Source organism: Micropterus dolomieu, linkage group LG18 (genome assembly GCF_021292245.1).
Source record: "Micropterus dolomieu isolate WLL.071019.BEF.003 ecotype Adirondacks linkage group LG18, ASM2129224v1, whole genome shotgun sequence".
Taxonomy (NCBI): domain Eukaryota; kingdom Metazoa; phylum Chordata; class Actinopteri; order Centrarchiformes; family Centrarchidae; genus Micropterus; species Micropterus dolomieu.
The window spans coordinates 34,488,156-34,501,156 of NC_060167.1; the positions used below are offsets into that span (position 1 = coordinate 34,488,156).

General features: G+C 41.3%; 1 protein-coding gene across 1 annotated transcript in view; it reads left to right on the forward strand.

The window, feature by feature from the left end:
- The window catches only part of LOC123987096 (receptor-type tyrosine-protein phosphatase gamma-like), a 172,148-nt gene that overhangs the window by 97,440 nt on the left and 61,707 nt on the right, over positions 1–13,001 (forward strand). The window contains exon 7 of the mRNA XM_046075711.1: positions 11,242–11,426. Within this exon, the coding sequence (XP_045931667.1) occupies positions 11,242–11,426 (185 nt within the window). The remainder of the gene's footprint in view (positions 1–11,241; positions 11,427–13,001) is intronic.

Below are 13,001 nucleotides of genomic sequence, written 5' to 3' on the forward strand. Positions count from 1 at the left end.
CACACACACACACACACACACACACACACACGAATGGGATAAGATCATTTAATCATACATCTCTTCTAGACTTCCCTAATATTATTGGGCCAAATGTATCACATTCTGATAATATAGTCAATTGGGGGTTTGTGACAGAAAAAACTGTTTTATAGCCACACCTTTTCGAAAGATAGGAAAAATGCAGTCCCTCGTGTGATGAATGTGAAAGTCGAGACTAATTTTCTAACTTGTGACACACACATAGGGCATGGTTGACTGGGCCCAGGTTGATATAATCTGTAAAATATGTTTTCCCTGCATAGAGGTCATTCACTGCTTGACTTCCAAATGATATCTGTGTGTGTGCATGTGTGTGCTTTGGGAACGTGTGTGCTTTGTGTTCATGTGACTAATGGTTTTAGTAATGCTAAGCCACTTGGGGCTCGACTGCAGGTTATGAATATAAAAACTCCACTGCAGCTCTTTATGCGCAAGCTAATCAATTTGGTTCCACCAGGAACATGAGCCCTATTCTCAATCAGCCTATATTCATCATCAAATTATCTTAGACATTTGCATAATACGATGCAGTGTTTGGAATAATCATTGTGTGCACTGTTCTATGGTAATATGCTTCTCCCTCTTTTCCAACAGTGAGTAGTGTAATGAATTGCTGAATTGTTTAACATATAGATAGACGAAGACTTAAATATGTGGACACCCGAACATGCCGCCCATATGTGATCATTTGTTATTCTATCACTAATCTCCTGCTATAATAGTCTCCACTCCTGTTTGAAAACTTTCCACCAGATTTTGGAACCTTGCTGCATTGATTTGCAACAATTCTGCCACAAGAGCATTAGTGAGGTCCAACACTGATGTTGGGTGATAAGGTGTGGCTCACAGTTGGCCTTCCTGTTCATCCTAAGGTGTTGTAATGGGTTGAAGTCAGGGCTCAGTGTAGGCCAGTGAAGTTCTTCCACAGCAAACTGAGGGATAATTTATGTCTGGACTTGACTTTGGGCATTGTTATATTGAAACAGGAAAGACTTCCCCAAACTGTTACAACAAAGTTGGAAGAACAGTATTATCTGAACTACCATTGTATACTTCAATATCTTCAGTGCAGTTAGTTGATAGGACAGGCAGTCTAGTAGAATGGTATGTGGAGAGGTCAAGGAGGATGAGGATGCTGATTTGTCTGGAGAAAACAGCGGTAAGTAGATTGTTGTATGTGTATTTTGATGAGGTTGGTGTTAACAGTCCGAAACGGTCCGAATCCTGACTGAAAGTGTTCATAGAGATTATAGTTGGACATATGCTGGTGGACTTGGGTGGCAACTGCTTTTTCCAGAACTTTACTGAGGAACAGTAGGGTTGGAGATTGGGTTGTTGGCATCCTCCGGATCCAAGCCTGGCCTCGAGGATAGGGGTGACTGAGGCCGTTTTGAAGTAGGAGGGAACTACGCCAGATTCCAAGGAGCAGTTGATGACATCCACCATAATGGGAAACAGAAATGGCAGTAATGGTGAGTGATGTTTAAGAACAGCATTCTGTGGTGCTTTTGCTGGTTGCCAATAAGGGTGGAGTAATAATGTATCTTGGCTTCGGAAAGGGCTTCCTTGTATAGCTCATGTGGTCTTTGTAGGCCTCCAGTTGGACGGTGAGGCCAGTTCTTTCCAGTTGACAACCAGAGGCCTTCATGGAGCGGAGTTTGGTGGTGTGCCAAGAAGCTGCACGGGTGAAGGAGACAGAACGGGTTTTAAGGGGGGCAAGAGAATCAAGGCTGAGAGACAGAGCAGTGCTGTAGTGGGCTGCCACTACAAGGTCCAATGTGTGATCTTTGGTGTGAGTGGGACCTTGGACATGCTGTGCGACGTTGAAGCAGTCCAGTAGAGATATAAATTCAGTGGCCAGAGTGCAGCTGGTGGAGTCCACATAGATATTAAAGTCAGAGAGGAGGAGTGTGGAAGGAGACCTGGAGCAGACAGAGATAAGTAGCCCAGATAGCTCAGACATGAAGGAGGTGGACGGTAGATAAGGACAGTCTGAAGTGGAGCCGACCCAGTTAGACCGAAAGCAAGGCATTCCAGAGAGGTGATATTGGGTACTGAAAGGCTCTTTGACCAGGAAGTCCTTTTAATGTACTACAGCGAGCCCTTGAAGTGGGGCTTCTGGGTGTACACATAGCCTGGCGGGGTGGTTTCTCTTAATTTTGGTTTCAGTTAATCAGAGAAAGTCTATTTTCCTTTCTGTAATGATGTCATAGGTGAGATGTGCTTTATTGTTAATAGAGCAGGCATTTTCCAGCATAAATGAAGCTGTATTGTTTGTGTGTGTTGTGCAAGAGGCGGTGGGAGGAATGACACTGTCAACACATCGTCCCTGTACCTAAAAAGTCTGCATGACTACCGCCCTGTGGCTCTCACCCCCATTCTGTGCTTTGAGAAACTGGTTCTTCAGCACCTAAAGAACAACATCCCAGCCGGCCTGGACCCTCACCAGTTTGCTTTCAGGACCAACAGATCCACAGAGGACGCCATCTCCACTGCCCTCACACACCTTGAGAAAAACAGCACCTACATCAGAATGCTGTTTGTGGATTTCAGCTCAGCATTCAACACAATCTCCCCATGAAACTGATCAGCAAACTCAGCAATCTGGGTTTAAATACAACACTCTGCAACTGGATATTGGGCTTCCTCACAAACAGACCCCAGAGAGTTCGGATTGTTGGACACACCTCACATCTCCACGCTGGTGAAGAAAGCTCAGAAACGCCTGTGTTTCTTGAGGAAGTGTAAGAAGGCCGAATGTGTGAGTGCGACTTTTTTTGTTCAGACCTAAAATGAATGAAGATTTCAACTAGACATGAATCTTAAAATAAATCAAATATAAAACTTTGCAGTGATACACGTGATGTATCTGATCAGTCAGATCAGCTGCAGCGTCCAATCAATATTACCAATTACCCAATAAGGGGGCGTGTCTGTCATTCTTCCGCACCGGTGTATCCTCGCTCATAGCTCCTCAGAGATCGCTCCTCGATCCTCAATCCTCGATCCTTGATCCTCGTAGCGCAAATAAAAGCTTTGGGTCTGCAAGATGGCGGAGTGGAACAACTTCCGGATCAAGCGAGGAGCGAGGAGCAAGGAAACGGTAAACAAGAGACTTGAGAAGCGCCCACAGAAGTTTATGCTGCCGCACCACCAGACTGCAGAGCAGCTTTTCCCCCAAACCATCAGACTTTTAAGCTCAAATTAATCCTGAGCACGTCTCCACTGAATATAGTTTATTTCTGTTTACCATTTTTATAATTGCTTCTAAATTAATGTATATTGTCTGCCATGCAGCAGAAGGGAGTTATATTATGACAAAAGAAACCTACCTACCTACTAGAGGTCTCAAGTTACTAGACTGCATGTGTGGCGTTGATCAGACAGTATGGTGGGGATAACGTGACCGGAGTAAACAAACTTGCATGTTGTAAAATTTAATAGAATATAATGCAGTAAGGCTCTCAGGCATTCTGTATCTATTGCTTTTAAATGTGTTTTCACCAGTAGATCAACTTTTATAATTATAATTTAATAAAATCCCCGCTGAGTTACTACACATGCTTAGCCTTCCCTCCTCTTTTGTATATTTTGTTTGGGGAAGTAACCTCTTTTTAAATGTGCATGTGGTACCTTTTCACCTCAATGATACTCCTCTGCTTTAACAGCTGGTTTTCTGCTCATATTCAAAACTTTCTGCACAATTTTCTTTTTTATTAGATGAAACAACATGTAACAGGTGAAATATATAACAGACACAACAGTACTTGGTGAAAATACACAAAAACAGAAACGGGAAAAAGGTGTGCACAGTTGGACATAACAGCAAGTTGGATAAAGATGTTTAAAGGCAATTTGTGTATGTGTGGGGTGTGTGTGTGTTTGTGTGTGGGTATGTAAGAGGTAGAAAAAGGGAGGTGGTGTGGGGGAAACTGAGTTGGGAAGTATAGAGATTAAATGCTTTGAACTTAAGGAAAGGAAAAAAGGGGGGGGGATTAACTACAAAAAGAAAAATGACTAAATGAAGCAGAATTTTTTTTATTAATATATTAAAAATAATTAAAAAAAATGTAAGTGAATAAAACGTCTCTTTGTGCCTTCCTTCACCTCCCTCCTCCGTCCCTTTCTCCAGGGGGCATCATCCACGACCAGCGCATTAAATTATTTTATTATTATTACTAGATATATATTTTTCTATTTTTTTATTCCCTGGTAAGAGGAGGGAGAGTGAGGGCAGGGGTAACGATCAGGGGGGCTTGAGAAGGTAAGGCAGAAATTGAAAAGTAAATAATCATACATATCTGTGTTCTCTGACATGTCCAGAGAAAAGTCACACTGACATCATCATTTAATGAGACTTCATTAGAATTTTTAAGCCTACCTTCCCTATACTCTGCTGTGCATTATATTATTTCTCTGTTGGTAGTCAGCTATCCCCTTTAGACTGTTTGACCAACACAGTTTGGGACTGCATGCTCCATTTGAAACGGAATCCAACTGATAACACAAACTCTGAACTCACTGAAATCTGACTACACACATTAACTTCCGATAAAGTGCTGTTCACAGTCCCAAACAGAGCAACGTCGTTGCGCCTCAGTGTTAGAAGTGTATATTGCACAACTTTACCAGTTACGTTTCCACTTGTCTCACCTGTCTGGACCCACAGCAAAAGGTGCACTTGAATACTATAACGGCCTCTGCTGGGTTGATTTGCGCCAAACGTTCTCTTGCGGCGCCCCCGACTTTTTTTGCCCTAGGCAACCGCCTTTGCTGCCTATGCCACGGCCGGCCCGCCTGACTGTATCAAGATGTCAGGTAAACATGGATGAAGTTTTCATGAACAGCATCAACAGCAAGCAGATTGGAAAATGTATACAGGGGAAATGAGAAAACGTTAATTTTAAAAATATTCAACATCTTGAGTCACATATAGAATTTCCCAGCTGAGCAGAGAGTCTTGCTGGTCAAACAGAGGCATCAAGTGGTCAGTAGCAGCCATTGCAGGGCTGGTCCTTTCACAATAAATAGGGGTTTAGTATGCAAGAGTGTGTGTTGTTAAATCCATTATAAAACATACAATGTGTATGTGTTTGCCTTCATATCTACCACTGCCAGATATTTGGAGGGAGAGCAGGTTGGCTGCATTTTGCCTGAAGGCGACTATATATGAACTGTGTTATTGGACCCTTAAGACATAACCTATGTGTCTGTCTGTGTGTGTGTCTGGATCACTCAGAGGCAATATTAATAACACATCATTAATGTCACGCTCACATGACTCTCTCTCTCTCTCTCTCTCTCTCTCAGCTCAGTTCACTTCAGTGCTTTATTGGCAAGAATGTTTCATTTAAACAATGTTGCCAAAGCAGTTTGCAACAAAATCAAAAAAGGGTTACATTTAAAAATGACATAACAAGATAAATCCAATCAAGACCATTACATTTATCAGTTATAAATTACAAAAACAAATACAACAAATACAGATAGAACGTAAACTACAAATAAAAGTGAACAAGATGTAACCTGCCATGTAGCAAACGTTGCTGAGTCACTTGCTGTCTCTCAGGTTGTGACACAGGGACACATACTTGGTGGCAGAGTTTTCCATATGTCCTTTTCCTTTAGGAGATAATATCTCTCTGTCTCCACCTCAGCTGTCGTACAGTGCTCATAGACCCTGTACTCTTTAGGACTTTTTTCCCCCTTTTTCTATTGCAAAGGTGTGGTCACTGAGAAAGTACTTGGTAAGAAGCTGCCTCAGCTTGATATGTCTGACAGTAGGAATATATCCAGCCATTTCACAACATTCTAGTTTGTGTTATTTTTTTGTGTCTTCCTCCCAATGTTCCAAAAAAGTGTTTTTTGTGCTTTGAGTGATCATTTGGTTTGATCTAATTGGTGTTTGTAAAGCAGTGCTGTTTTGAGAAAGGTGTGTGTGACATGTTAGCTGGCGTAAGGGACTCTTCAGGGTTCGGTTCTTGGGTTTTCAGAGCCTTGAATTGGAGGGAGTTTTTGGGACTTGATTTGATGTGCATCAGAAGTGCCCCATGCTTTGAAGTAACTTTTACTAGCGGCTGTAACACGGTGGATCAGTATATTTGACCGTCACAACCCGAGCGAAATGACTCGTTTCGCTATCAGAATGGGATCCACTCGGTAGATAACATATGAAAAGGCTATAACAGCCACACGTATACAATTTTACCCCCATTCACGTTAGTGGAGCGCTAAATCGGAAGTTAGCCCGCTCGGCCGGCAAAAGTCAACACAGTGGACGGTGTAATTGCAGAATGGCGGAGACACCTATGCACAAGTATAAATGCATGGCTACGTGCATAGCCTATGGCGTAGGTACGCACGCAGACCCTATGCAGGAGTATAAATCAAGTTTAATTCTGCCCCACTCGCATTTGTAGGAGACTTTCTTTGAATGTGTAGGATGTTTCTGCAGAATTCTGTATGTAGGGTCTCAATAGGAAGCTTCTCCCATCTGTTGTAGTTCTGATGACTGAGTGGACCCCAAACATCACTTCCATAGAGCGCAATCTGCTTAATTATGCTTTCAAATATTTTACACTAGATTTGAATTTGAGATACTTATAGAAGTTCAGTTTAAAGGTTCAGTGTGTAATATTTCTGAGGACCTATCAACAGAAATGCAATATAGGATCCATAACTATGTTTTCAGTGGTGTATAAAGACCTTACATAATAAACCATTATGTTTTTATTACCTTAGAATGAGCCACTTATATCGCCATAACCGCGGGCACCCCCTTCCATGGACGTCGCCACGTTGCATCACCGTGTTTCTACCGTAGCTGAAAACGGACAAACAGCGCTACAGAGTGTGTTTTGTCACTGCATTCTTCTTGTTCTCCTTCTGGTAGAACTCAGGCAGTGCAGACACTTATTACTATGTTGAATTCGTACGTTGGAAGAAGTGGTAGTAGGCAAATAAGTTTTGATTTGGAGCATTATTTTCAACCATCAGATGGTGGATGAGAACATAAGCCATAATATTGACTGGCATCATCATGGTACTTGTAATGTAAATGCTCCGTACTTGTATAGCGCCTTTCTAGTCTTTTCGACCACTCAAAGCGCTTTTACACTACATCTGCATTCACCAGTCACACACATTCATACACTGAGCCTAAGTGCTCAAACGGAAACTAACATTCACACACATTCATACACTGGCGGAATAGCCGTTCAGTATCTTGCCCAAGGACACTTCGACACGCAACCAGGGGGAGCCAGGGATTGAACCGCCGACCTTCCCGCCGATTAACGGCCAACCCGCTCTACCTCCTGAGCCACAGCCGCCCCTTGGTTAGCTCAGTTGGTAAGGTGCAGGCCTGACAACCCAAGGGTTCAGTGTTTGATCCCAGCTTGGGACTGGGACAGCTTCTTTCTCTTCAAAAAATGGATTCTGCAGCAACTGTTTCTCAGATCACGGCATTTGCAGCACTGTTTTTGTTTTGTGTTTGATCCACATCCATCAACGTACGGACGCCTTTGCAATTCCCCAGTATCTCCAGGCAGAGTACATTTAGGGGAATCACGTTTTCTTACGGCTCATTCAAAGGTGTGTCAAGCAGGCTACAGATTCTTTCGTTCAGAATTTTTCAAAGTAAAAGCTCAGTTCAACTCCAATACTGCTTTACAGTAAACATGCATCTCATGCTTTTATTTTGTAGACAAAACCACTAAAGAGGAAGTGATTATGTGAGTAACTGTTGCTGTCATGACTGAGATTTATTTCAGCACCGCTATCAAAGTATTTATTTATTTATATTATTTATATATATTTTAAAGTATCATAATCTGGCATCGGGCCAGATATTATTGCTGGTGGGCAGTTTTGCTGTGATTTGAAGACCCAGGTAGGTGTAGTTCATTGTGTGATCTGGGGCGGTGTTACTAGTGAAATGATGTCTGTTTTCGTGGCATTTTGTATTTTCCTGAGTTTTGGGGGGATTTACTGCCATGGCCCAATTCAGGCAGTATTGTTCCAATAGGTCTAGCTGCAGCTATAGTCCGTTTTTTATGGGTGACAGCAGCACCAGGTCAAAATAGAGACTTGACCACTCCATTTTGGAGTTGGAGTCCTGGCACTGTAGTTTGGTCCAATTGCACTGCTAATTGGTTTGTGTAGATGTTCGACAGCGTGGGACTCAGATTACAGCCTTTCCGAACGCCTCTCCGCTGGGTATAAAAATGTCAAACATAAAAGTCAGCATAAAAGTGTATTAGTATAATAGTATAACAGTAAATAAAAAGTATAATGTTCAGTTAATAGTATACTGTTAGTATAATGTTACATTAATTACTATATTCATTATAATTTCATATTAGTATACTATTTTACCACTAGTTTGATATTAAATCCAGTTACAGCTGTTTCATTTCTGTACGTTGTTTTTATTCATTAAATCCTTGTGCAAGAAAAAAGCTCTACATCAGTCTTTAATTTGTATCGTCTAATCTAACTTGTCAGTAGTAATATTGCTCAACATTTGAAAGTTTACTGTAGTATACCAAACTTTTTTTAATGTACCGCTCCATCCAGGCTGTGATTGGTCAGTTGACGACAAGTTGAACATGTTGAACAATAATGGGACTGATACAGCTAACGTTAAATGGCCAGCAGGCCAAACCCAAACATTCCTTATTTTCTGCCTGTTTTCTTCTGTGTTACTACTTCAGCTGCTGAAGACGGATCTCTCTCTCTCTCTGTCACAGAGCGACCGGCCCACCAGCATTCAGTGCTCCAGTGGCGAGTACAACTATGTTTTGAAAGATTAGTGGGGGAGGGGAAGGAGGTTATGGTAGGTTGTTGTCTTAAACGTTACTGCTCATTAATCTGCTCATTTTTCTGGTTCAAACGTAGGCCTATGTATTTTTAGGGGCACATGCGAGAGCCCAGTGTGGGTGTAGATAATGAGCAGACTGCAGTGTACACAGAGACGAGTGTCACACACACAGCACAATTTTTTTGTTTCATAAAATCGCACCCTTTTGCGGTTATGTAACCGCCCAGGATGACATACTGCTCACAAAGATCCCTCTGTAGCTGTTGGGGTCAGACTTATCTCAACTCTTATGGATGGGATATATAAGACCTTGACGCCAAGTGGCAGGAAAGCAGCCAGATATTAAAACTATTAAATAATATGATGACTGCCACTGCAGTTCAGGAGTGCTGTTTGTAATCATTTCATTTGATGCTGTCACTCGAGATTAGAAAATCAAGTGGGTTTAGGTTGTCTTTATTAGTGGTGTCCGATTTGATGAGTCTGCATGTGGTTTGCTTTTGCTTTATTTTTTCCACATGTCCCAGAATTGATTTTGGTCAGTAAAGTCAATATCTTATAGTGTTTTGTAAGCTTGTTTTTCTTTCTTTCCTTTTTTTTCTTTCAAACCTGGGTCCTCAGGTTGATAATGTTTCAGACTGAACATCGTTCCTGCTAAGTTCCTTTGTAATGGTTTTTCACTTAAGGTCAAACCATTTCTCATTTTGTTTCTGTTCCATTGGTTTTCTATTATTATTATTAGGGTCCAAATCGCAAGGCGGTAAAACCATATTGTTTTTGTGTCTTCTTCTTCTTCTTCTTCTTCTTATTATTATTATTATTATTATCATTATTATTTGTTGTCTGCTGCACTAGCTTAAATTCCCATGAGCTGGAATGAGCTAAAAACAGGAAACTGGGGTGAATAACTGGAAACGGTGTGTATGTGCTTCCATAGAAAAATGACCCCAATTTGTCCACATGGTGGCACTGTAATTAAGGCTCTTAAATGCAAACTTTGAAAGGCCATGCCCCACACAGGGGCGGACTATTCTTAAGTCTTTATTTAAGATGAAGAGAGTCTAAGATAGTTTTTACAGAAAGAAATCCTAACCTAAGTTAGGAGAGGAACATTGATTTACGAACTGTTAATCTGTAATGGCGTTTTTCCTAAATCAGGTCCTAACCATTACCAGGGTTACCAAACAGTTAAGATGGGACTTGCAGGTTGGGAAGTTTTTGTAATACGGCCGAAGCTTTAGCTGGTTCCTGGCAGTTGTAGCTAGCTTGTAAGCTAGCTGTTATTGCCTTTCCACTTATCCACTTCTTTTGTTTGTTATTATCTGTTTCAGATTTCAGCTTGTTATCTTTAGGAGAGGTCCTTTACTTCTTTAAAGTCGTTTCTATAGCATTTTCATTTTCTGTCTCACTTATTTAGTCCAACTTTGAATTATTTTTAGGAGCTCATCTTAGCTGTGACTGCTTCTCTTGGAATTCTGGAATATTCTCTCTCTAATAGTGTCTCTCTTTCTCTCCCTGTCTGAGTGTGTTTGAAAGATAAGCTCAGTCAATGTACTTTCTCATTAAATTATCTCTCTTTGTCTCTGTCTCCCTTTAATTCTCAATGTTTCCTTCACTCTTCCTTCACATCAATCCTTCACGTCCTTTCTTCATTTCCTATATTTTGTTCTTCCCCTTTTCTTTCCATCTTACTTTACTTTCTTTCCTTCCCGGGTTTCTCCCTGCAATTATTTTCCATGTCCACTCCTCCCTTTTATATTTCTTCCTTACTGCTTTCCTTTCTTTCTGATGTTCTCTTCTTTCCCACCAATTGTTCTCTCCTTATCTCCTTCTATCCATTCTTTTTCTTTTTCTACTCAATCCTCTATCCTTCTCCTTTCTTTCTTTCTTTCTGTCTTTCTTATTCCCCCATCTGTCCTTCCTTTGACTGTTGCTTTTTTCCCTCCCTCCTTCCTGATGTTTTTATCTGGCTGTCCTTCCTTATCTTTGTCTTTCCTTTTTCCTTTCATCGCTTTGATTTCTCTCTCCATTCTTTCATTTCACATTTTGTCCTTACTACTTTCCTACTTTTTTCTTCTCTCCTACAATTCTCCCTTCTTCCCACCATCTCCTCGCTTTCCTTTTTTATGTCTATATACCACTCTTTTATCTCCTCTTTGTCTTCTTTCCTACCTCTTCTTCCCCCTCCATCCTCTATCCTTATCATCTCTTTTCTTTCTTTACTCCTTTCTTTCATGCTCATCCTTTCATCTTTGCTCATCTACTCCCCTCCATCTCTCCGTCATTTTACTCTTCCACCCCTCCATTTTACATTTTTTTTCTTTCCTTTTTCTGTTCTCTTCTACTAATGTCTTGTCTCATTTGCTTCCTCCTCCCAGTATGCAGCAGTGCTCCCGTCAACATGAAGGTGCAGCATGTGAATGGCAGCGCTCTGGTGGTACGCTGGGCTCGTCCAGAAGTAACCTACCACCCGCCTATCCTCCACTTCCTGGTGTCTTACAGCTGGACGGCCCATGACGACAGTTATGAGGAGACACACCTCACCGACGGCAAACACAAACTGGTGAGACTGGGAGGGACTGGAGCCTGTAGTGGGACGGTTAGCCTAATACAAGAGGTTGATACTGAATCTTATGATTATTGCCCAACAAATACTGAACCAAACTCAGGGCACAAAATATAACACACAATAGGTCCCAGTAATGGGAATCAAGCAGGTTGGATGGGGCTTTGAGGTGAGATTGCTGCTCAAATTGCTGGGTTGCAGTGATAGTGAATGAAAATATGTGTGTGCATATGTATTGTGTAGTATTTGTGACTGATCTTTTCGCTACATGACAAAGCAGCTGAAAGAGCAGACTTGTTTGAAAAGGCAAACACTGACTTTTGTTGCTTTCATGTGCTGAGAGGGTCTGAAATGTGAGATATATGAGAGTTTGTTGCTAAACAGTATTTATGTGCTCTGTTGTGGCAAAATCAAACAACGAGCAAACATGAATGCTGTCCAAATTATACACACATTAAGGTGTTGCTGTTGTAGGTGTACACGGATTGCAGTGTAGGAGGAGAATGGCAGTGTGAGTACGGTTACCGCAAGAGTTGAACACCAAGGTGAGATTCAGCATTGCGGCACCTGTTGCTGAGAAGCAACACCAAAACAAACAAAGTTTAAGTATATTTTAAGGAATAATACTACTCCTGAAACACATCTCACTCCCGAACAGAACATTTCACAGTGGAGGATTTAATGGACTTGGAAGCTTTCATATACAGCTATTACAGCCAGCAAAACAACATGGACCCGGATTCAGTAAATAGTAACACTACACCATGGACATGGTTAGGCCTATTTTAGGGTTGCTGATGCCACCCTAACATGTTCCTAAGCCCCCCCAAATAATAAATAATTATTAGATTTTTTTTAATTTAGATTTTTCACAGTGCAGACATATTTCATCATTTAAATCCCTTCTGTGATCAGGCACTAGGACCCTGAGGGAGGCTGCCTTTACACCATTACAACACACAGAGAGTGACATACAGGGACACAGACAAGGTGAAGGAGGATTGACTCAGCATAGTGAGTGATACAGAGTGAAACTGTAAGTTGTTGTTAGTGACTGCTATTTGCAGAACTTAAGCTAAGTTTACTTGAGGTAAAGGAAGGGGATATTTTAGTTGGCTAACACTAGTGTTGATAATGTGAATGGCATTAAAATTGCCTATCTCTAGTAGCCTATTTCAAAACAATATCAGCATAGAATGTTGTTGTAAGTGAAAACTAAATGTCATAGTGTCCCTGTTAATGCTGTTGTATAACCTTGGAGTCAATGACCAGGTGGATATTGAAGATATTTCAGGAGAGAGAGAGAAGAGCAGGAGATTGGCAGGGCAGCTGATTCTGAGGTTAGTGGTAGTCTACAGGTCAGTAGTGGTCTAAGTTACAGGTCTAAGGAAATGTGGGCTGTTTTGTTTTCTTCTAACACCACGACACATGAGTGCAAAATTTGTACTTCAAGCAAAAAGAGCAGGTTAAACACCAAGGAAAGGAACTCAAAGGCACTGCATTCAGAGTGAACGATCAGTTCCCACGGGAAATAAACTAACGATGAAAAATACTGTATCCGATATTAAAGGA